The 24190-nt window shown below is 57.0% G+C and overlaps 2 protein-coding genes across 2 annotated transcripts in view; one reads left to right on the forward strand and one right to left on the reverse strand.

Annotated features, from left to right (window-relative positions):
• Window positions 1-13183, forward strand: part of PMM1 (phosphomannomutase 1) — a 14540-nt gene extending 1357 nt beyond the window's left edge. The window contains exons 2-8 of the mRNA XM_085323434.1: window positions 992-1109; window positions 2416-2492; window positions 3015-3106; window positions 5092-5191; window positions 6283-6358; window positions 9361-9476; window positions 10050-13183. Of these exons, the coding sequence (XP_085179560.1) occupies window positions 992-1109; window positions 2416-2492; window positions 3015-3106; window positions 5092-5191; window positions 6283-6358; window positions 9361-9476; window positions 10050-10172 (702 nt within the window). The 3' untranslated portion in view covers window positions 10173-13183. The remainder of the gene's footprint in view (window positions 1-991; window positions 1110-2415; window positions 2493-3014; window positions 3107-5091; window positions 5192-6282; window positions 6359-9360; window positions 9477-10049) is intronic.
• A 1688-nt stretch (window positions 13184-14871) lies between these two features.
• CSDC2 (cold shock domain containing C2) lies at window positions 14872-23087 on the reverse strand. The gene is made up of 4 exons (XM_085323461.1): window positions 23061-23087; window positions 15510-15767; window positions 15200-15322; window positions 14872-15034 (listed from the first exon to the last, which is right to left on the reverse strand). The coding sequence occupies exons 2-4, from the start codon at window positions 15683-15685 to the stop codon at window positions 14872-14874; spliced, it is 462 nt and encodes a 153-aa protein (XP_085179587.1). The 5' UTR covers window positions 15686-15767; window positions 23061-23087.
• Between the last annotated feature and the right edge of the window lie 1103 nt (window positions 23088-24190).

A 24190-nucleotide genomic window follows, 5' to 3' on the forward strand; every position in this document is an offset into this window, starting at 1 on the left:
GGGCTCCGCGGGGGCGCAGCGGGGCCGCGGGTCGCACGCGGCGGGGACGGGGGAGATGTGCGGCGGGGGGGGGGTGTCACCCTCCATCGGAGGCCTTTTTCTCCGGGGGATGGAGAAGCAAAGCGACAGCGCGGCGGCGCTCTCTATTTTTATATATATATATATATATTTATTTATTTATTTATTTATATTTATTTATTTATCTTTTTTTTTTGGCTTTGCTCAGCCGTTGCGCTTGGCCCCGGCCCCACAGGGCGCTGCAGTGTGGGGTGCTGGGAGCCGGGGGTGCCCTCCTGCCCTGTGCCTTTCCCACCTGGGGCGTTTCCTGGTGCAGCCAGGGTCTAGCTGGGGCACTTTGCGGTCCATCCTCGCGGGAAGCTGCCCCGACGTGCGCTTGCCCTCGTTTCTGAGCTCTCCAGGCCACCCGGGTGCTCTGGGGGGTCCCGTTTCCCTGTGCCCCTCTGCCCTTGGGGCTGCACGGCCCGCCAGGCCGTGGGGAGCGGGAAGGCCGGGTACCGATATCCGCCCTCAGGTAGGAAGATGGAAATGATCGYAGGTGCACTGGCACATCCCTAAAATGCCGCCCGTGGTGGTTTCTCTTTCCTCTTCCTCCTCCTCTGCTGCCTGTTCGCCCSGGCACGTCCGGCTCCCCGCTCCCCTAACCCGATGGCGCGGCGCGGGCGACCCGCTGCGCCAGCCAAGCGCAGCGCTGCAGGAGCCCGGACAGTGGGGTCCTGCCTGCGCGCGGGAGCCACCTTTGCCTCCACCCGTGTTCGGTTTGTGGAGGCTGCTACAGACGGATGGAGGAAGCAAGGGGCTGTCATTTTGCTCCACCCCAAGGGTGTTTGGGGAAGGGCGGAGAGGACAGACCCCACTGCCACCAGTGCCAGGGCCGTCTGGGGTGGCTCTGCTGTGGGCCACTCCAGGGCCCGTGGCTTCTCTGCTCCTGCAGCTGCAGTCTGACCTGTCATGTTTCCTCCTACCCCTCCAGAAAATTGAACCAGAAGTGGACAAGTTCCTGCAGGAGCTACGCGAGAGAGTGAAGATTGGGGTTGTGGGAGGTTCGGACTACTCCAAGATAGCTGAGCAGCTGGGCGAGGGTGATGAAGGTGAGACACCAATGGCACTGGAGGAAGGAAGCAGCTGCTGGCTTGGGGGAGGCAAGTAGAAGGCAGAGGGCAGACACGGGGGAGGGCAGGAGCTAATCCACATTTTATAGCCTCTGGGAGTTCCCTGCGCTGGAGCACAGGGGGCCTCTTTATATCCAGAGGGATCACATACATCCAAAATCAACAAGCTGCTTCCGAGCCTGTCTTTGTGGCCGTTGCCCTTTGGCCGCTGGTGGTGCCCAAGGAGCCATGGAGCTGCTGTTCAAAGTCTAACGTCTGCCGAGAGCCGGCTGGGCCTGGCGAGGTGGGGGTGCTGCTAAGCCACYGCCTTTGGGTCTTGTGCTGGGCCTGATCCAGGACCACAACAGCTGCGAGAGCAGCTGGGATCTTCTCCTTGGTTCCCGCAGCTCTTTAGCAATCAAGAGCCCGTTGTGAATTTTACCCCTGCCCCAGCCCGCTCCCTGTTGCTCTGTGAGCTACTCAGCCATGCACCCTTTGGTAGCTGGGGTCTCTGATGAGTTCCCGATTAAGCTCAGAGCCAGAACAGATGGAAAGCGATGGTGCCCAAGCTGTTCACTCGTGCGCCCGCAGTGCTATGGACCAGGTGGCCCTGAGCAGTGACGGGCAAGGGATGAGCCACGAGCGCTACCTGGGCAGAGCAAACAGGGGTGGGAGGAAGAGACTGGACTGGGAGAGCAAGGCAGGTGGCCTGTCTCGCTCTGCCTTGTTTTCCCTCTCCAGTATCAGGGTAAAACACGTGGCTGGGTACTAAGGTCTCTGTTCTGCCTCATTAACGGAGAGAGGCCGCACCGTGGAGTAATTCACGGCTCAAGGGAGCATGAGATTAATTGTTGAGTCGGCAGTGGTCTGTTTACTGCCCCCAGGAGAGGCTGGAGTTAGATAACCACTAACCGCATCATGGGAATATCCTGGCAGTGGAGAAGGGAAGAGCGGGAGCAGAAGGGCCTGCACGCRGTGGAAAGCCTGATGTTTTGGAGCTCTTATCTCAGTTCTGCCACTGATTCAGTCTGTGACCTCAGTCAGGTCTCTTTCCCCCCTTGTACCTCAGGATCCCACCCGGGAGCTGAAGATTATGTCCCTCCCCACCGTGCCAGGAGCGGTGAGGGATGGCGTTCATTTGCTGAGCGCTGGGAGCTGACAAGTGCAGTGCTAAGGATTATGGAGGAAGGTTCCCTGAGTCCTGCACACCGGCAGCATTTCTCTGTCCCTGGGGCCCCTTTTTCTAGCCAAAGGTTGAAGCAATACTGTTTTTTTTTTTAATTCTCCTTTGTTTCCTCCCCTCCAGTCATCAATAAATTCGACTATGTCTTTGCCGAGAATGGTACTGTGCAATACAAGAATGGGCAACTGGTCTCCAAGCAGGTAGGTGCAGCAGCTCTTGCAAGCACAGCTCTCCTTCTGCATTCCTGTGCATCCCGTGAGCGCCGTGGGGAGCAGCACCCCATTCAGAAGGGCAACCTCTTCTGTTCTCTCCAGCAGTCAGGTTTGACTGTCCTTCTCCTCCTACTCATGTTCTTGCATGACCTCGTCTTCAAGCAAGGCCTGGAGCTTGCCCTCCCTGCAAATAACGTGGCTGTTGACTGTCATGGACTCACATGTTTTGTGGCTGAGACAGCCAGGACCGCCTCAGCTGTGGAAGTTGCTTAGCCCCAGGAGAGGCTGTGCAGCTGCCCTGTGGGGCAGATGAGCCAAACAGGCTAGGAAAAAAAAAAAGTCCTGCTGTCTCATGCTTCTTTCACTGTGTACTGTCCACACACGATAGAAAAGCCTAGACCAAAAAAGCTTTGCTGCTTTCCTGTGGGCCTCTCTGACAAGTTAGTGGGAACCTGGGCTTCATCCATCCTCTAGCTTCTTCCTCACTGCCCCTTCTCCCCCCCCCCCCAGGCCATTCAGGACCACCTGGGAGAAGAGCTGCTGCAGGATCTAATCAACTTCTGTCTCAACTACATGGCACTGCTGAAGCTGCCCAAGAAACGGTAAAGGCTCGGGCCTGCGCAAACGGGAGTTGTGTCACTGATTTCTAGGGAAGTCAGGCCTCTGGAGGCCCCTTAAGAACAGCTGAGCTATCGGGCTTGTCTTTGCTCCAGGTCTGGCAGCTTTTCTCTTAGYGTCTAGAGGCCCTGTATAGACTCACTGTCCCATTGAGCCAAGTGGTGCRGGCAAGCCACTTAGGCCAGTTTGTTCTGGAGAGTTGGCACTATTTGTTAGCGTAATGCCTGCCCTTTTCCCCCCTCAGATTTTCTTCCCCTGGAAGCAGGGTGCAGCCGCTGCCTGCATCTGTTCTAAGACAGTAACAGCTCGTTCCTCATCYGAGCATCAGCACGAGCTTTCGTGTGAGACTCCAAACAGACAAAGGATAGGAGGGCTGAAGTCCTCAGGTGCGAAGTCCAGAGCTTGAGCACATGGTTTCACACTGCATCTAACCCAGTGTCACTTCAAGCTGCTAGTAATAGGACTGGCCTTGCTCTGCTCCCACCCATGTGCTCCTGTTTGCTGCATCAGATTCAGCATCACAGAGTGAGGTTGTTCACCTGGCCTGAAGAAAAACCAGYCCACCATGAGGAAAGAAAAGGATAGTTTCCTATTGGGTCAGCTTGCCCTGTTAAAACATCATTGCTAGATCCAGCAGAAACAAGGGAGAGGGGATAGATGGCATGGATGTGGAAGGGGAAACAGAATGGCCTTTTTCAGGGGCAGCTTGTAGCTAAACCAGTCCGGGTGTAACACCAAMCCGCCTTTCAGACTACAGTTTCATGAATGCTTGAAGCCAGCGTGAGCCAGCGCTGCTATTGAAAGGAGCTGTTCTGCCCTCCCCTTGACCCAGCTGTCCGTGCCTGCTCTCTCGCGTGCGTCAGCRCCAGTGCTTGTGTGGTGAACCTGCACAGGGGAGTGATCTGGTTGAAATTAAGACTGTAAAGTGAAAATTGCTCAACTGTGATCCARATCGGTCTTCTGCTCTGAGTCACCATGTGGCAACATGAGCGCTTGCGAGAGGGGCCAGGACGGCTGGCTCCTTTCAGCAGGAGAGCTGGCTCAACATGCCCACAAAACTGCAGGCTGGGGCGCAGGCTACTCAAGGCTGTTTGGTTGCCTCATTGCTGTCTGGTTGCCCAACGCCCAGCAAGGTTTCAGCTCCTAAATGCCTCTGCGGGTTTAGGCTTATGAGACTTTTTAGCAAAGCAAGGGATTGAACCCATGTCTCCTGAGTCCTGGCCTGGGGCATGAACCACCAGACCCTTGGTACTGCCAAGGTGTCCTTCTCCCTTCACTGTGCTATAAGACAGGAGGTGGAGAGCTTTTCCAGACTCAATGGTAAGTGCTTCATCACAGAGTAACAGCAGACAGGACTGGGAGGGACGTCAGGGTTAGTGAGTTCAGGATCTGCCTTCTCCAGCTAGGTTTCTGCAAGAGCTTTCAATTTATTTTCAAATTGACTGTGCTGCCTTCCCTTGTTGTTTGCAACATCAGAGCTGGTACTAGGCTGAACCCTCAGAAAGCTATTCCAAGGTGCAAAGACAACAAAACTGGCCAGGTTTCTAGCAAAGAGAAAAAAAAGGGAGGCTTCTGCCAGCTTCGTACTTTGAACCAGCCCACTGAGGGACTGTCAGAGTGGTAGTGCCAGTGCAGGATGAGGGTGGCAAGCAGGAAATTCAGTCCTATCTGTGCAAATTTAGATAAGAACTGCAGTCAAAGGTGCAGGGAGGGGAAAACRAGACACAAAGGCCCTGCAGGTCCTGCCTGATCCTGTCCCATGAAGAGGTGCTGATTGCTCAACAGCCAGCATCTCACATCACATCGATAGTGAGTTACACCAACCTGCTCCATCCTACCACCTCAAGGTACCACCTACTCCAGTCAACTCATCTACCACAGAGCAGTCATTCCCCTGGACAGGCCTGTTTTTCTCTGCCTTGTGCTGTTGTAAAACCCTCCATAACCCTATGCCCTTGCCTCCATACAGAGGGACCTTCATTGAGTTTCGCAATGGGATGCTGAACATCTCCCCCATCGGACGGAGCTGCACACTAGAGGAGCGAATCGAGTTCTCCGAGTTGGACAAGGTATGGGGGCCAGTCTTGGGCTCACTCTCCTCTTCTCTGCTGATCTTGCACCTGCTTCTCCCTTGCCCAGAGGAGGGGGCTCAGCTCCAAGCTGTGCACCAGACCAACACACACGGCAAGGTGGAGACAGGACTGATGGTCAGAAAATCCAAGGAGAGAAATAGATGAAGGGAAGAATTTGGCTTCGCTGGGGACCACCAATGCAGTGGGACTGCCAACAGTGTTCCTTGTGCTGCAGGAGATTCCCAGGAATACGGCGCTTATTTCACAGGGTGTTTCGTTGTTCCTAATAAGCAAAGATGGAATTTCCCCGAAAACCTCAGAGAGCCCAAAACTTCCCAGCTCAGGTCACCCCTCCAGGATGGCCCAGCAGCCTTCTGTTTCTCTCCTACTCTCCCAGCCCTGAAAAAGCTGAAACCAATGGGCTTCCCAGACTGGGAGGGCCATGGCAGATCTCTGAAGTGTTTGGCCTGTGGGAGCTTTCTTGGGGAATAGGGGTCAATCAGACTTTGCAAGACATGTAAACAAAGCTGGCAATTTTGGGTTATGAACTTGTGGGGAGCAGGTTTAGCTCAGTTGGTTAGAGTGTGGTGCTGCTAATGCCAAGGTTGTGAGTTCAGGCCCCGTACGGGGCTATGCTGAGGGTTGGACTAGATGATCTCCAGAGGTCCCTCCCAACCTTACCATTCTAYGATTCTATGACTTCTGGAAATTGAAGCAGGTGCATGTCGCTAACAAGGAGGGTGTGTGATCTGCTGCTCCCAGTAGTTTGCTGAAGCTGGCCTAAGCTAATGTCCTTATAAGTAGGCCTTGGGCAGCACTGGTGGAAGCTGGATAAATATTATTAAACTGTCCAGGAGGAGGGGGTTGGACAAGAGGGAACTGAAGGCAGCCAGCTGAGTGTCCATTCAGGATCCTGCAGAACACAGAGAGTTCTCTTGGAGCTCAGGGAGGTGGGAAGGAGGTGTGATAGCAGAGCAGAGCAAGGCACCGGAGTTGCCCAGCAAATGCCTTTTAGCAGATTATGGTAGACTGTCAACTTCTAATTATTCAAACCCTTCTTCCTCTCCTTTCTGTCTTCTCTTCCATAGAAAGAGCGGATCCGGGAGAAGTTTGTGGCAGCCTTGCAGAGGGAGTTTGCTGGCAAAGGCCTGCGTTTCTCTCGAGGTGAGCAGAGGGTGCTACTCTGGCTTTGCATTGGCCTCCATTGTGTTTCCCATTAAATTCTCAGAAGGGGAGCAGGAATCCCAGCTAATCCTTCCAGGGGCTTGGTTGGGTGAATGCTGGAGCTCTGCTCCCCATGGGAACCCCAGCAAGAGCACAAAGAGCTTCTATTCCTGGAGAGCTGTTCTGGGGGTGTCACGTTCACAGCAGGGCAATGGGCAGAGAATAAACTGTGCTGTAGATTTTCTTCTCAGGGAATCGGCCATACAGACTGGTTTCTGTTCCATGACATTTTCTGTGCCTTRTTTTAGTTAGCTCTGTTGAGCCCATCCCTGCACAGGAGGTCTGTTTGGCTGAAGCATCAGCAATAGGGTTGCCAGCAGAGCTCCCAGAATATCCAGTCCTCTGCACAGACTCCTCTAGGAATACAGTGGTGTAGGAGAGAAAGGAGCTTCATGTGTTYCTCCACTCGGGAGTTTGGTTTTGACCTGCCAAGTGGCAGGGAGGTTGTCTCTCCACACCATGGCTTTTTGCAGGGCCGTTTCTTGGGGTGAAGCTGCGCTTTTACAGCCAACTTAGCAAAATAAAGGAACCGAAAGAGGAGCTGAGCTGTCTTGGGAATGTGGTGAGGACGGGGAGGAAAATGAGGTTGTGTAAGTGATGGGGCTGAAACTGGAAGAGACTCTCCKCAGAAGGGATAGGTGTGCGTTAACGTGGGGAGGTGCCATGTGGAAATCTAGCCAGGGGGGCAGGGGGATGGCAAAGCTGGGACGCGGCAGGGGACACTCCACTCTTAGGCGCAGCACCGGCCAGTACAGAGCGCTCGGCCCTCTGGTCTTCCAAGAGCTTTCATCCTGAGAGCGTCCCCTCCCCTCTCCCTTCAGTATCCTGCCGAGAGTATCTCGTGCTGCCCGCAGCATTGACACAGGCCATTTGTCATAGCAGAGAAAGACAGAGGCCCCGCGGCCGCGTCCCCAAGGGCACGGGGGACAGGAACAGAACAACGAGCCTTTCTCCTCTCGCTTTGGAAAGCTGCCATCAAGAGCCCCGGGGTAAAAGCACGAAGATAATGGGAGCTGCGGGCCCCCAGCTCCCCTGCAAAGAAAGGACGGGGTGTCTCAGGTCAGGCATCCAAAACCAGGGGCATATGGAAACAGGCCTCTTGCAACAGGCTGGCTCCAAGCACCTTGTCCCAGGCTGTGGAGGGCACGAGCCCCAGAGGTGATGGGAGGTCTCTCTCCCTGGGCCTGTGCTCTGCCCAGACCAGGGATGGTGTCTGCTGTCCGTGATGCAGACCTCCCTCTCCTCTCTGTCTGATTTCCTCCCCACTCCAGCTGTCATCCTTCTTGCTGCCTGGCTCTATTTAAAAGGACAGAACCCAGAGAAATGCAGCATTTTTTGCAGGTAAATGACTGGATACAAAAAGATGAAGGATTTTGAGGGCATCGTCCTGGAAAATGGGCAGTGAGATTTATTTACTGCCCTGCTGCAGGCTCCTTGTGTGAGCTTGGACACGTCCCCATCCCTGTTCTCCTAGGCCACTTGCTCCCTTCAGTATTGCAGGGCCTTGCCTGGGTCATCCTGTCTCCTAGTGAATCCTCTGCCCTGAGCTGGGCACACAGGCTCCTGGGGAACCGGCAGCAGGTTAGGGACCCCCCGAACAAGCAGAGCACCTCAGCTAGCCAAGGGGGATTGGAGAAGGACATCAGTACATACGCTTCTGAGTGGCCTGAGGGATGGGTGCCTCTCCTCCAGCAGAGACCTTCTCCTGTGGGTAACTGTCTCCTTCCTGGGAGAGGTGAGGATTATTTATGAGGAAAGAGAATCTGAAACTCCAGAATTGCTGGTAGCCTGGTAGATTGCCTAGAGAAACATGCAAACTACATCACCAGCACCCTACTGGAGCAGGGATCTGATCTGGGGGGTGAGGGACATGCTGGTTCAAACCATGCTCCAAGCAAGACCAAAGGTATATATGCCCTAAACTATGGGCTTTGACTGTTCTGGGAGGAGCGTTTCGCTGGAGCTGCTCCTGTCTGTGTCAGCTTGCTGGTGGGGCAGGGGACTAACTGTACAGCGTGGGCGCAGAAGAGGATTGGATCCAAATCCCTTTTCCCATACAGTGCAGAGCAGCCCCTGGGATGGGGAATGTGCTGCCTGGGGCTTAGCTTAGACCCAAAAGGGGAGCAAGGGTGCTGGGGGATGACTCTGCCTGATCTGCAGGGGCTTTTTTCTCACCTTTTTAGTCAGTGCCGTGTGCATGGATGTTCACCTGTATACGTGCTCTCTGGGAAAGCTCCCTTACCCCTGTACATCTACCCCATCTGCCTTGAGAGATGCCAGGCCAGAGGCATGCCCTGAGCGGGTTGACAGGCTCTCCGGTGGCAAAGTCAGTGCTCCTTGAGCAGCGTGCAAAACCCGCTCGTGGCCTGCAGCGTGGTGAGCGGGGACCCAAGCTGCGTGGTGCACAGGGTTCGCTTTGCGTTTGCGAAGCACCAGGAGCTCCAAGCACCTGCAGGGCTAAGTAGCTTCAGAGCAGTGGTTTTAGAGACATCAGAGATGTCGGTACAGGAGCCTGCGACAGAGCTTGATGAGCTGTCTACCTGAGGATGTGGGCTTTGTGCTCGCTTCCGCTTCACGTGGGAAGCAGAGCACGTCAGTGCTGCTCTGCCAGGCATAACCCCCAAGTCTGCCCCGACAGAGCCCTCTCTTGCATCTCCTCCGCCCTGCCTGCTACGTCCTGCTTGCATCCGTGGTAGTCATGGGAGCCGTGCTGATGTCACCCCAGCTGTGCTGATGTCACCTCTGCCTGTTGTCATAGAAACAGCATCTGCCTTGGTCCTGATCACATGCTGGAGGATCAGTCGGGGCAGATGCCTCAGTGCTGTGTGGGGAGGGCTCCCTGCGCGTGCCCGCGCTCCTCCCGTCCATCCCAGGGCAGGGGCGGGGGGGACACGCTGCCAGCACCCAGGCGCAGTGCCTGATGCCCTTCGTTCTGCTGGCAGGTGGCATGATCAGCTTTGACGTCTTCCCGGAGGGCTGGGACAAGCGCTACTGCCTCAACGTGCTTGACGACGAGCGATTTGACACCATCCACTTCTTTGGGAATGAGACCACCCCTGTGAGTATGCTCCCGTAGCCCAGTGCTTGGCCTCCTCCTCGTTTTCAGCCTGGTGAGCGCTACGCAGAGCTGCTCCCTCGCCGGTCCCTGCGCCTGAGCCTCTGCCCGCGGCCGACACAGACCTCTAGCGGTGCAGGAGGGAGAGCGGCTCTYGCGTGCGCGTGTCTGCAGCAGGCTCACGCGTGCAAGTCTGGCTGGATCATGCAGAAACCACCTTGGATTCGCTGTGCTGGGGTCCACATCAGCACTGCTTTCCTTCCCCCAGCACTCTYCTGGGGGTGCCAACCGCTCCCAGGGCCCACAGGACCTGGATGTCAAGCCCGAAACACTTAGGAGAGGACTTTCCAGGAACAGCTTTGCCTTCCCTTTAGTCTGGTGGAGGATGATACCTCCTTGCTGCTATAAACCAGCTTAGCCATCTGCTTGGCCCTTTCCTTTCCAAACACTGGCAACCTCTCCTGCCCAGATGTGCCCACCCCATCTCCTGCTAGACCCTTCATGAGCAGGGCAGGGGTTAACCTTGCCTCCGACAGGGCTCTGCTGATGTTTTCCCTATTTTCTATTCCCATGCAGGGAGGGAATGATTATGAAATCTATGACGATCCCCGAACGGTGGGACATAGTGTCCAGTCCCCCCAGGACACCGTCCAACGATGCCGCGAAATCTTCTTTCCAGAGAGAGCTAATGAGTGCTGACTGTGAGATCCCTGCAGCCCTTCTCCACCACTGTCCTTCCCCATGAGGAAAAGCACCTTCAGTTGAGGAATCTGCTCAGGGTAGACTGGAAAACACTTTCCAGAGCTGGTCAGGATTTAATGTGTGAATGCGGGTGGGTGTGCAGAAGGGGGGCTCAGTCGATCAGTCCTTCAGCACTCACGATTTATGGCTGGAGTCTGTGAGACCAGACAGCACTTGACTYCAGAAAAACTCTTCTCTTTCCAGTTCAGGCCTAGGTAGGAGGCAATACCTGCTTTCTTGATCTGAAAGCTTTTGAAACGGCCAGTCATGACAGCGTATGTGTCCCTCTGTCGTTCCCTCCCCTTTTCTTTCTCGCTCTGTTTCTCTTAACATACCTGCACAATGCAGGAATATGCATCTCATGTTTATCTCCCTCTTGTCCCTTTGACAGGGAATGTGGGTACACTCAGGCTCTCGGTGCTCTCACTGGAGAAACAAGATGCCAATAAGGCAGTTTGCTCCCAAGCCCCTGGTAGAAGGGGCAGCAGCAACCCCAACTTGTTGCAGTGCTGTATGCCCTAGCAGAGAGGGACACRGGGTCAGCATTGCCCCAAGCCCTCGGGGCCCATCTGCATCCCTCACCTCAGTTCCATGCAGGGACAGACCTTAGACATGGCCTGGGGATGATATTTTTAAAATGGGTGTGCTCCCACTCTGAGTTTTGCTAAGGTGCCTAAAGAAACTAATTCTCTTTACCTTATGAAAAAAAAACCCTGACTATGTGTCCTGCAGAAGTCGTCATCTGACAGCTGGCCTGGCTGGAGGACCCCTTGGTGTCTGGTGAGCATTAGGCACTTTATGGGAAGACTGGGAGCAGACGCCTTACCAATAGTCTTCTCACCCACATGTCATTTAGGCGTCGGAGTCGCTGATGTGTTGGTACCTGACCTTACGCACGGCATTCATAGCAGAGACTAAATCCCCTTCCTTTCCTAGTGCTCAGCTTTCTTGTTATGTCCTTCCATCAGAGATGTTCTCAGAGAAAGCTAATACAGGCCAAAACTAATTCCTAGTGTCAGTGGGGCTATATACTTTAACAAGTTTTCTTTTTCTACCATCTCTCCCCCATCCACTCGCTTCATATGGCCACCTTTAGGGAGGCAAATAATTCAGTGCCACTCTTGTATGTCCTCCTGCTCCTCTCTTCTTCTGAGTCTTCAGGCATAGCAAAACTAAATCTCTCCTTTGGCCCTGACCTTCTCCTTCACATTGCCCTTTTACTCCTGGCCGTTATGCTGGGGTGTGACTGTGACTTTAGTCACACATTGGTGACTTTAGTTGCAGCTCAGTGCTCAGCAGGAAGCTTGGGGATCCTCTCCAGAGAGGTGCCCTCCTTACAACTGCCCAGGGCATAAGTAGCTGGTGTTTGTGCCCCCAGATGGGAGGCCAGATGTTTCTGCAAAAAATCCCTACTTCGCTCTCTGGAAGCTTTTCTCACCATGTCCATGCAAATATGTCACTGTCCGTCTGAGCTGTTACTGTCTCTTGGYTCTGGTTTTCCTCTCCTTTTTCTCTTGTTTCTGCTTTCCTTGCACTCTAATTGCCTCTCCTTGCAGCCCAGTAGCTATTTGCATCTAGTAGCTGGACTGCAGAGAGACATTTCTTAGCTGGCTACTTAACTAAGGGACCAAGTTGCTCAGACAAGATATGTTGGTGCTTTTAGATCCAGGGCAGGGCTCCCACACTGCAACTGGCAGGAGCCTGAACAGACCTCGGTACTGTTGCCTGGCCAGTCGCAAGAGCAGGTGTGCTGTTGGCCAGCAGCATCAGGGTGTTTTTCTTCCCCATTTGACTGTACCTCTTAACTCACAACACATCAGGTCTGTAAYGCATCAAGTCTGCATGAAGGCATTGGTCTGCCGGGCATCCGGAAAACCCCAACAGATGCACAAGTTCCTCTTTCTACCCAGACAAAATTTCTGAGTGGGAGAAGAGGGCCTGTTGGAGAAGCCTGATGCAGGGTACCTTTTCCACAAACCACTATTTTTAGCCCTCCAGAGCAACCTTTATGGAGGAGTCATGTTTTGTGGTTCCTCCTTCTCTGTTTCACTGTGGATCAGGTTCACTGTGGATGTGTTTTGGGGGTTTTTTTTTGTTGTTGTTTTTTTTCTGTAAGTGTATTCAAAGTCAACAGGATCTCTAATCTCTAGAGAGCTCCATGGTGTTGAAGACCAGGCCCTGACCCTGATGGTACAAAACACTGTGGTCGCTGTGGGGACTGAGATGACCAGTGTATTTGAAGGGAAAGGCAGGCTCTGTCCAAAGCTGCTCCCAGTGGCACGGTTTGGTGGGGGGAGAATAGCAAGGAGAACGGAGCAGAAATACAGCTGCCCTTTGAGGTAGTAGTCACGGTTTTCTGTGCTGAGGAATTCACACAGGCATTGGTGGGATGAAGCTCGGGAAGCTTCGCCTTCCTCRTGTCCTCCGTGTTGCACTGAGCTTGGGCTAACGGAGGGCACCTCCTGCCAGGAGACCCTGTCCTGCCACGGGAAAAGGAGGGCGGCATCAGAAATAGCTGGGGAGCCCCAGGCTGTCGAGGCACTGAAATACCGCAGTTGAGGTGGCTCAGTGCTGAACTTCGTGTGAGGTAGGGAAGCAGGTGGACAGCGCAGGGGCGCCCGGTGCCCCTTGCTGACGACAGGGGCTGCGGAGGAGGCCCGTGCCGGAGAGCTGGGCAGTCGTCTCTGGCTGCAGAGCAGCTGCCCCAGCTCTKCAGTCCGGCCAGCCCAGAGCCCGAGCTAACCCGCGGGAGCTGCAGAGACAAAACCAGGACCTCTGTGGTGCTGGGAGTGTGCGCGAGGGAGGATTTCTGAGTGACGGAGCGGAGGTGGTGGGCTCCGTGTCGGGAGCAGTGTCGCCATAGGGCTCTGTATCCCTGCAAGATGGGCAGTTCCTGTCTGACTGATGCTAACTGTTAAATAAGAAATATATTTAAATATATACATAAATATATAAAATATATATATATATATATAAAAGAATCAATCCTATTAAAGCTGTCACAGCTGTGGAGTGAGCGTGTGTTTTGTGCCCCGGCTCTGTTCTGGCCCTCGCGCGCTGTGGGTGCAAGGGGAAGCCGTGGAGAAACGGGCAGCCCTGCGGCCAGCAGCAGGGCTTCGATGCCCCCCCGGCCAGCGGCAGAGCCCAGCGGCTGCGCTAGCCCCCCACCCCACCCCGCTTCCCCCCGGCTGCTCCTCCTTGCGTCAGAAATCCCCGGGCCCTGCTCCCGGGGCTGGGGGGCTGCACGCCAGGCCGGGCCGGGCCGGGCCGGGCCGCGCGCGCGCACACGCACACGCACAGCTGGCACAGGCAGGGCTCGTGGGAAAGTCATTTTTAATGGATTATTGCCAATGTTACAAAGGTCGCCACAAGGTCGGACAGGCGGGACCCGCGCTAGAGTTGTAAAAACACCGACAATTCTAGAGTTTTAGTTTATTTCCAAAAAAAAAAAACAAAAAACACAAAAAAAAACAAATTAAAGTTTGTCTTGGCCAAGCCGACCACGTGGCCGGGGAGGTCCGGAGCCGGCGTGGCGTCGYCGCAGCCCCGGGACACGGCTGGCCCGTGGGTGGGGGGCACCGGAGGCCCCCCCAGGGCGAGCTCGGGGTTCGGGGCAGCGGGACCCCGGGCGCRCGTCGCCCCGAGCCGTCCCGCATGCCGCCGGGCTGGGTGCTGGGTGGCCCTTGCCCCTGCTTCTCTCCCTGGTTACAGCAGACCCACGTCGCTGTCACGGAACGGTCGGAAATGGAAAACCAAACCCATTCGGTTCGTTTTTTTTTTTTTTTTTTTCCGTGCCCGTTGGTGGCAGCGGTGGGCACGAGGGCTGTCCGCCATCCTGCCCCCTCCCCGAGCATGGGGGTCCGCCTGGCCGGAACGTGGCAAAGACGACCAAAAAATGAAGTTTGTGCTTTATATACGAGACCCTGTCTACACCGAAGGGGCGGGTGGGGGGGGTGCGTCCGCAGGCGGCTCCCCCTCCTCCCGCCCCACGGCAAACTACGGACGCACACACGGACGCACACACACACGCGCGCGCGCACGCAGAGGGGGCATCACCACGGGGGCTGGGGCGATGGGGCCGGGGGAGGAGAAGGCAGCCGTCACCCCAAAAGCCACGTCAGCTCGCTCCAAGGAGAGGAGCCCGGGGGCCGCCCGGCTCCCGGGCTCGGCCTCGGCAGTCAGCAGTGACCGAGAGCGTGGCCGCGGGGCTGGCAGCRGGGACGGCAAACGCGCTCGCAGCGAGAGGCGACCCGAGCGCACCCACCCTTGAGCACGGGGTCGCTTTTTCCCTTAATCCTTTTCTCTCTTTAAGCCGCACTTTCTGCCCCCCCACAGACACACTTCTTGAGCTCCCCGCRTGGCCCCAGACGCTTTCCCGCACCGCTTCCTTGGGGGTCCGGGATGCTCGGGGGCGGCCGGATTGGGGGGGGGAGAGAAGAGGGGGTAGCAGGGAGCCGGGGATGGGGAGGAGGAGGAAGGGACGGACAGACAGACAGAAAGGAAACCGTAACTGTATAAAAGACACCGAACGCCTCACGCGTCGTGGGGTGGCCCCGGCTCCCCGCACGCCCCGCGCGGCTGCCACCCTCCCTCCCCCCCATCCCGGCGCGGGCGCCTGCCGGCCGAGCCGGCCCGCGGCCCCCCCCTCCGCGGCCGCCTAGGAGCCGATGATCTGGCCGGACCACGTCTCGTGCTTCGCGTGGGGGGCCAGGTTGGTGAGCACCACCTCCACCGCCTGCAGCTTCTGGTTCTTGGGAGGGATGGGGCAGACTTTGTACGTCACCTCGTCCCCCTCCACCGGCACGTACTCGCCCTCGATGCTGCGGGGAGAGGACGGGCCGTGGGCCCCCGGCTCGCACGGCCGCCTCTGCGCCGCGGGCAGACCCCGCCGGCGAGCGGCGTCCGAGCCGACGCGTCGGGGCGAGCCGGGAGGCACATCGCCGCTGCCGCCGCGGGATCCCCCCACCCACCCTCCTCGGACTTACTCGGACACATGAACGAAAATGTCCTCCGTGCCGTTCTCGGGGGTGATGAAGCCGTGGCCCTGGGAGCGCGAGAACTGCTTGCAGACGCCCTTGAAGACGGGGCCGGCGGAGGCGCGAGCCGTCCTGCGGGAGGGGAGAGAGGGGCCGAAAGCTCGCCCGGGGCGCGGGGCGGAYGGCACCCGGCCGAGCGGCCCCGGCCCGCAGCTCGGCCGGGTGCCAACGCGGACGGGGAAGACCCTCACGGCCCTCCTCGCCCCGGGGAGGACCCAGGGCCTGGCCACGACGGCGGCGGCGGTGGCCGGCTACTTACGCGGAGTACGTCCGGGTCCTCTTGGTGGGCAGCGGGCTGGGCAGGTCGCGCAGCAGCAGGTTGCCCCGCTCCCAGACGCGGCTGCCCTCGCGCTGGAAGGGGAACGTGGGCCACACGGGCGACTTGGGCGAGTGCAGTGGCGGCACCGCCGGCGGCGCGCTGGGGTCGGACGACATGGCGGGCTGCTCCGTCGCGGGCGGCCGGCGGGGCGGGAGAGGGTGCCCGAGCTCACGGCCGCGCGCCGCTGCTGCCGTCAACCTAGCRGGCGAGGGGGAAGCCGTTAGCAGACCCTCGGGGAGGCACTTTTGTCAGCCGTCCCCTCTGCGGGGACCGGCACGCTGCCGATCCCCCRTCGGCCAGCAAAGCCCGAGAGGGAGACCCCAGCATCGGCAATAGCCCGGGGAGCCCCATCCTGGGTTACAGGAACCCGGGATGTTCAGGAAAATCGATGAGCAACTGGGGAAGAGCGTGGTTGGTCACGTCTTTCTTTCAGTTTTACCACTACGTGTTTTTATTCGTAGTATCCGGCTGGGAATGGAGCCCATATATAAATCAGCGCGTCCTGCAGAGATGCCCGCGCAGCGCGTGGCGCGATCGGGCCCCCAACCAGGGCCTCTGCAATAACAGCGGCAACAAATAGCAGGTAATTCRAGAGATTTTCGCAGCAGCCTTTGCCAAGCGTTAAACTGGCCTGCCTGGGAGAAATGTTATCCTTCAGCCGCTCACGGGGGAATCCTGGCAAGCTGCTCTCCAGATGCTCCATCGCCATCGCTCTGGCCAGCGGGCGGTAACGCAGATTTTTCCGCGGAGAGAGAAGTACCTGACCCCCCAAACCACCCCCAGGCTCTGCCGCAGCTCTCCCAGCCATGGAAAAGTGATAGAAGTTGATTAGCTTAGCAGTCCAAAAAATTAAATGGGAGGGCAGAGAAACGGAGATCTTTTTGCTAAAAAAAAGGTAAAGGAAAAAGGCTGAGAGAGCGATTAAGTCAACTCCAGCACTGGTTTTGGAGACGCTGGAGGTCTGAGAGGGCAGGTCAAGGCTGGAGCAGACTCCAGCCAGCAGGATAGCTGCCAGGGGACTTCGTTTGCCCTTGGTTAGCATTGATTTGGCCCAAACTACTGAATATGGTGAGAAAATAACCCCACACAGAGGGCTCTGGAGAACAGGCAAAGTCTGGCACCTTCCCACGGCTGGAGCTGAACCCAGCTCCCATGCAGGACCCTCACCGTTGCTTCGGGGCACCTGAAAATCCCCCCGGTGCCAGCAAACCAACATGGCAATGCACTGAGAGGGGAGGGAAGGTGGTTATCTGCTTTCTTCCTGGTCAGGAAAGCAGGTGCTGCGGCAACAGTGACCCCTTGGAGGACCCGCAGTGGGGCCAGCTCCCCGGTGCGTGGCTCAGACCCAAACCCTGACACTCAGCTGCCCCTGCCCGAAAGGGGCACAGGAAGGCTCTTGCACAGCCCCCCAGCAGTGCGCACATGGCATTTCGTGCCCTGATAAGACCCTCGAGCAACACGCAGCAGGGTGCCTTCTCCTTCCTCACTGCCCCGGGCACTTTCCGTTCCCCTCAACACCTCTTATCATCAGGCTTCAGTTCTTACCAGCTTTTCAGGTTTGGAAAAAAATTACAGCACATGCAACAAAGCTGCACTTTTGCAGCCAAACAGCACAGACCCCCCCCTCCGCCCCAGCCTCCTGTTGCAAGAGGAGCTGCACCAGTCGGCAACAAAGCCTGGCAGCGGGGCCTCGCGCTGAAAGGGAGCGCGGCAGAGCAAGCGCGGGCGAGCGGCCGCCCACTGCATCGCCGCGAGGGTCAGCACGTGAAAGCCAGCCCTTTGCTGGGTTTTGAGCCAGCCAGCAAGCTGGCTCTGGAGCATGATGAGCACTGCAGCCGCTCATGCGGCTGCGCTGCCAGCAGTGCTGTCGGAGACATTTAGACAGCCTTTCCTTGGATTTCCTTTCCTCTTGGTCGCCACCGTTGATGCCGAGCACCACTGGCCCCCAGAGGCTGGTATGAACGGCTGCTCTGGGGCTCTGGGGGGCTCATTTGTTGCCCATCCAGGCCAGTGGCTTCCTTGTCACCCAGGGATAAGGAGTTTGTGCCAACATCATGCTGAGTGACCGCTTCCTTCACCCAAATCCCCGTGGGGGCTGCATGGTACATTTGGGACCCCACCTCCACTCCAGCATGCTTCATGCTCCAGGAAAGCCAGCAATTTTTAAATTTGCTTTCTGACTCATCCATGTCCCCTGGAGAAAAGGAGTCCTTGAGGGATGTGTGAAAGGGGGTCACCTCCACGCTGAAAATAGCAGGCACCAAGGGCACAGGAGAAATTTTCTGGAGCAGATGAAGTTCCAGGGAGGACACAGGCGGCTCGTCCTGCCTTCACCACCCACATTCGCTTTCTGGGACCCCGAAGCCAGCCGAGCCGTGGCTTCACCCATGCCTTAGCTAGTTTTTTAGCAGTAGCCACTCATGACCCTTGCAAAGCCTCAAAGCAGGTCGCTCTGCCCCTTCCGCCCTGGCTGGCACCACCTTTCCCGGTGGGCACGCACTGGCTCCTTTGGGCGACCAACTGCCCTGAGATGCTGCGGGAGCCCGCACGGTCAGGGCCAGACAAGCGTGATGAGTTTGGGGGATCCGGCCCTCAAATGTGAGTGATGTTATGGTGCTGGCGCTGCAAAACTTGCTTTACAGTGACATGCCTTGGCTGTGTGCATTTTCGCTGATGGGGCCTTTGGGCTTACCCACCAGATCAGGGACAATGGGGAGTATTTAACCTGAATAACTGTGCTTTGAGCTAACTATTAGTATGCTAAGGGGGTCAGTGGGAGCCAGCAGAAAGAGCTTCTTCCGGCTGGTCTGCAAGGGGGATGGTAAAATGGAAGGTTTTTTTTTTCAGAGGCAAAACAAAAATAAGAGAGGAATGTGACAGGGCAAACGAGTGGGGAGCCTTGCAGAAACAAATTGGATAGAGCAGAAGAACTGACAGCCGAGCGTGAGTTTGCACCAGGAGGACCTGGTTTACCTGCGGGACCAGCCTTGGCCAGAGGGGCTGGGGTGCCCTGAGAAGCTCTGTGATTCAGGGAGCTGGAGCGTGCTGGGAATTGCAGCTGGGGTTTATCGCAGCTGACAGGGGCAGCGCGCACGCTGCATGAAAAGCAAGGGCGCTCTGAAATCCTGTGCAAAGCAAGCCTGGCTCCTGCTGGGGCCTCTCCAGCACCACCAGTCCATGCAGCAAATCCTCTACCGTTGTTTCCACTCAGGCAGGCAAGAAAGGAGGCGTTCACATGGGAGGTCTCATGCTGTGGMTGCTGCTAAGAAATGACCTGATGCTCCAACACCAACCCTCCTCCTCCCCATTTATTACCACCAAGCAGCACGAACACTGGCACTTGCTCAAGTTTGCTTCAGCGTGAACTGACGGGAACTGTCTTGGTATCACGAGGAAGAAGAAAATCATCTCTGCTTGGAGCCACCACAGCTCAGCCTCGGGCTCACATGGGGCTGGTGTGACAACATCCCCACAGCAATGACCACCTTTGGGCATGGCCGTCAAGGGCACCTGCCCCCAGGACTGAAGGTTGCCACTCACTATTACTCAGGGGTATGCCAGGACTGGACGTCCATCAACAGAAAGACATCCAGCCATGCAGGTCTCCAGGATTAGTGTGAGGGCTTGTCTCACCCTCTTCTGCCAAGCTTGCTCAGATATTTTGGAAGATGCACACACAACACTAGGGTCTGTAACATCAGTTTTTTGGAGAGAGCGAGCTGTTTCACAGCTGATCATGGGCAGGATGAGATGTTGTCCCAGGGAGCAATGAGAGGTGGTGGAAAGCTCATTTTTAAGGCAAGGAGATGAGTGGCGGTGAAGGGGGACACACGGGGTGCTCCTGGCATGGCAAACTGCACTTCTGTGCTGYATGAACTGTATTTGTGCCACAAGCCTGGCACTACTGCCCTGGGACATGAGAAGCATTTTGGGGGGGACTCCAGCTGTCCCAAGGGGGGCAGCCACAAAAACACTTCTCCACCACACAAGTACCTTGCCCCAGTGTGAGGCATTCTGTTAGAAGAGAGGGATAAAAATCCCATATAACAAGGGGAGGAGAAAGAGAGGAAGACCCTTAAGCCTGACAGTAGCTCACCATGGATAGGGATGAGCAAGGGGACATGAGTGTAGGGAGGCTGCAAAATCTCCATCCTTGGAGATATGCAGCACTTGCCTGGGTGAGGTCCTGAGCAACCTGCTCCAACTTGGAAATTATATCTAACTTGGAAATGGGGGGTTGGAGCAGAGACACCCCCCCCTCAGGGCACCCTTCAACCCAAATTATTCCATGTTTCCAGGTGGCAAGAGGGGAGAAAGCAGTGGCGTGTTTGCACCCAGAGCCATGCTGCGTTGTCCAGATTTACGCTGCTGAGGTTTTGTCCGGGGACCACCGCACCAGACACCTACGGATCCTGGGGGTGAGGGCTGCCGCCCACCCTGCCTCAGCTCGTGGTGGGAGCGTGCTCTTGGGAGAGCGCYCCAATTTGAGGTCAGCCCTCGAGCCTGAGGCCAAGCAGCCGCCTGTGGCTGTGCCAGCACTTCTCCATCAGCAAGGCGAAGCGGGAGTGTTGGCACGACGGGGTGCTCCAGCGCGATACCCCCGCTCCAACCTCATTTAAATCCCCGCAGCAAACAAAGGAACCGAGGAAATTAAACTCATGGTAAGAAAGGGCTGAGGGAAGAGGGGAGATGTGAGCATGTCATCGCTGGAGTCTCCTCCCCTTCCAGTCCAGCCGGTGAGCGGGGGAGGCCTCTCCCGGCCTCCCGCTCCTCTCCTGCCCTCCCCGCCTTGCCACCCCGCGGCCCTCTCCCGAGCCCAGCGACTGCACCGCTCCTCCTGGCAACCCCGAGCAGGTGACACAGAGCGGGTATTTGGGGGAAGAGAGGCTCTTTTCCCCTCGCCCCCATTGCCAGCGTTTGCCCCAAGCTCTGCCRGGGGCTGAGACCCTCCTTCACGAGCCCCGGGCTCTCCCAGCCAGGTGGACGGGCATCGCAGACATCCYGCACGCCCTGTGTCCATCCCACGCATGTGCATGGGTGTGGGGACAAAATCCAGGTCACCTGAGCGGCCAAGCAGAGCGGGCAACTGCCCGACTTGGCCACGGGACACAGGAAGGTTTCCCGGCACATCCCCCGGCCGCCGCGGGACCTCCACCCCTCGCTCCTCCCGRTGCCGGTGGCAGCTCGTGGCTTCGCTCGGGTGCCAGCGGGCGACAGCCCTCGGAGCCAAGGACACACGTCAGCCCCGCGCCGAGACCTCTCTTCGGCGCCCAGGCACCGGGGAGGATGCCCATCCGTCCGCCCCCTCCCCAGAGACCTAATCCACGAATGAAGCCCCAGGCCCCCGCGGTAACACAGTATTCTCCAGGCACCCCCGTGGCAGCTAGCTTAGCTTTTGTATTTTTCCAAGGGAGCATTTCCGAGCGGAGCTGACAGGCAGACGCGCTCCGTCAGAGAATACGCAAAGCCCAGGCCAATTAACGCCGACAGGCACTAGACACATCAGCTTTCATCTAGAGATCCAAGCAGCCCGTTCGTCACGACCCGCTGAAAGGGCTGCGGTTTATCAAATAAAATCACTGTCTCTCTCCTTCTCCCCCTTTCAAAGCTGAACACGTTGGCATGGGTGCTGGCTGGGACCTTGTTTAACTAAACATCCTCCTGAGGTCCCCCTGCCTCTCCGGAGAAGGGGAAGGAGCCTTTGGAAGATACACCAGGCTCACTTCTCCCCCGGTCTCCACTCCCGGCTCCCGGGCTGCTGCTTTGGACGCGGCGGCCGCCGGCCGCTCTCGCACCTGGGTCTCCCGAGTGTTCCCRCTCCCCCCGCCCTTCGCCGCTGACTGGCTGGAGGTTGTTTTCCCTCTGCTATTTTTCCCAGCGAGGTCTCGCACGGGTTATTCCCTGCCTCTCCGTCGCCTTTTCTCGACGCGTCCTGAGTGCCGATGCCTCCGGTTTAAAAATCGGTGAGTTTTTCAGGTTTACCTTCCCAGTCCTTGCCACATCAGTAGGGGGGGAAAAAAGGCACCTTTTCAAAGGAAAAGCCGTCGCCGCAGCGCTCTGCTGGAAACCACCTCCTCGCCCCATCTAGGGCACAGAGCAGGGAAAGCAATTTTCTGGCGAGCCGCCATCCTCGGGGAGGCTGGTCCCCCCCCTCCGCTGCCGTCGAGCCCAGGCTGTCTAGACACAGCCCGAAGCAGAGCGCGCCGTCCCTCTGGACCCAGCGCTGCGCCCCGAGAGTTACGCGCAAAATTACATTTTTTTCGGCCCCCCGCCTTATACGCGTGCCAGGGAAACCCGCGAGGAACCCGGCAGCCGACGGAGCCCCAGAACGAGCTTCTTCTGCCTGGAGGGGCTGCTCTCACGGGTGGGAACTGCTTTGGGAAGCACGACGGCTGAGCGTACGGATAACCACAGCCGCTGCGGCGCTGTACTTCGGAGCCTACCTCTATCCATGCTTCCTTCCTCAGAGGAGGATCACAGCCGCGGCGTCTGGCAGCTTTTTCTAAACACCGTCGCTGTCCAAAGCTAATGAAAGCCCTTTTCCCCCCACCCCAGGCCCATTTTTTCGTTACTGGATCATGCCATTAAGAGTTAAATTGCAAGTAAAACATTTTCCTTCACATATCCTGAATGTTAAAAWTCCCTTCCCTGGGATGGGTGGCTATCGGAAAAATAAACCAGCCATTTATTTGGAATACACGTTTAAAGCTTCCCCTCCCCACCTAATTCAGTCACACTCGCAACTCCAATGATCTTTGCTGAGATAGTCTCGCCTACGATACAGCCTGGTTAGCGCTAAAATATGAATGTCACCTTTATGGATTGATTATAAAAAGCTCCCTTAGTCAGTGCTGCGCTGCTGGATGCTAGGGGAGGCCACAGAGGAGAGCAAGCAGGCTGCCAGAAGCAAAGGGGAAGCAAAAGGAGAAGCCATCATGGAGGCTTGAATTACCCTTTAAGCATATATGCATAACCATCATTCCCAAACACCAAGTTTGTGGGATTTTTTTTTTTTTTTTGATTGGACTAGTGTCTGTTCAAAGACCTCATGCAAATGTCCTCATCCCCATCCTTCCTTCCTCCTTTGTGCATCTAACTTAYGGTCTGCAGGAATGAATAGCTCAGCCAGTGCAAATGAAACACCAGTTCAKAGCCCCTGCATCAGCAGCGCCGTTTAATAAGACACGCTTTTGCAGCTCACACCCCCCTCCTCTGCACACCGAGAGCCGGCTCCCAGCTGRCCTCAGCCCTCTCCGGCAAAGCCACGGCTCTTTTCCCCCCTCAGCAAAATCACACATGCAACGCGGCCACTCTCGCTGCCAAAGGAGTTATTGTTTCAAAGCTTGGTGGGGAATAAATGAGACGGAGGAGGGAAGTGGCCCTTCATCCTTACACCTCGCCACCATCTAAAGAAAAAAATCAACGATAAAATAAAACGTAGCACATGGAGTTTAACGCTGGGCAAGCTCAGCGGCCGCTGCGTCCCCTTACCTCCTCAGCAATCCCTGGCTCCCTGGAGCTGTGATTTACAAAGCATCAGTGCCCAGGGGGGACGAAAGCTCCTCTGCTACCTTGCGAGGAGCAGCCGTCTTGCACGCAGCTGGGCTCTGGGGAGGGGGGGGGTTCCTCGCGTGCGCGCTGGCTGCTGGCCGCCTCCTGATGGATCTGCGGTATCTGATGTGTGCACGATGTGCACCCTGCACACACACACACAGCCGCACGCCTTCCCCTGACGTCAGGGACAGGCCAGGGGGAGCGGGCAGGTGGGAGGGATTAGGCCGGTCATTTCTGCTCCAGGCTTAAAGGAGCAAGTCTGCGCGGGGGAACGGAGAGGGCTGGGGGGGCCGGCGGCGTGGGTCTGCATCGCTCCCCGCTCCTGCAACGTGACGGGCGTGCGTGTGTGCTGCTGACACGGCCTGACACGATAGGGCAGACTGCAGGGAAGCCGTGATCGGCGGCGAAGGGGACAGGGCGACGGGGAGCACACCGCGCACAAGGAGGCCAGGGCTGCTGTTTCATCCGCCCGCCTGGAGGAGGACCCTTGCAGAGTTGCTGTTGGGCTCTCCCTCGGTGTGGGTCCCTGGCAGCAGCGATGGGTCACATCTCTACCCCGGAGCCCCAAACCCCACCGGTGCCCCAGCTGTGCGAGCTGGCGCCTGGCCCCTGCCCTCTGCAGCCTCCAGSACACGGGGTGCTGCGGTCACCCGGTGGTTTGCAGATGTTATTAGGGTTACCCAGGTGTTATTAGGGGTCTCATTTCAAGTGGCAGAATAAACCCGGCCCCCAATGGCAGAAAGAGCTTTTCTTTCAGGTCTACCTTTTGCCAGTGGGACTACACGTGGGAGAGTCATCTCCGTGGGCAGAGGCTACATAATAAATCAGCCGGAGCTGTTCCCTCTTGGGGAGTACAGCACAACGTGAGCCTGAGGACAGGAATCAATAGTTCGCATGTCCACCAGGAATATGGCGAGGAGTAATGGGGTTTAAACTGCAGGAGCAAGATTGATGACATTAGGAAACACTTTCGAACAGAGCAGACAGTTAATTACTCAAATAGATTGTCTGGGGAAGCTCCGGAGCCTCCAGCACCAGAGGTTTTTAAACAAGGTTGGGCAGGATTT

Source organism: Rhea americana, unplaced genomic scaffold (assembly GCF_003343005.1).
Source record: "Rhea americana isolate MKP2758 unplaced genomic scaffold, rheAme1 scaffold_85, whole genome shotgun sequence".
Taxonomy (NCBI): Eukaryota; Metazoa; Chordata; class Aves; order Rheiformes; family Rheidae; genus Rhea; species Rhea americana.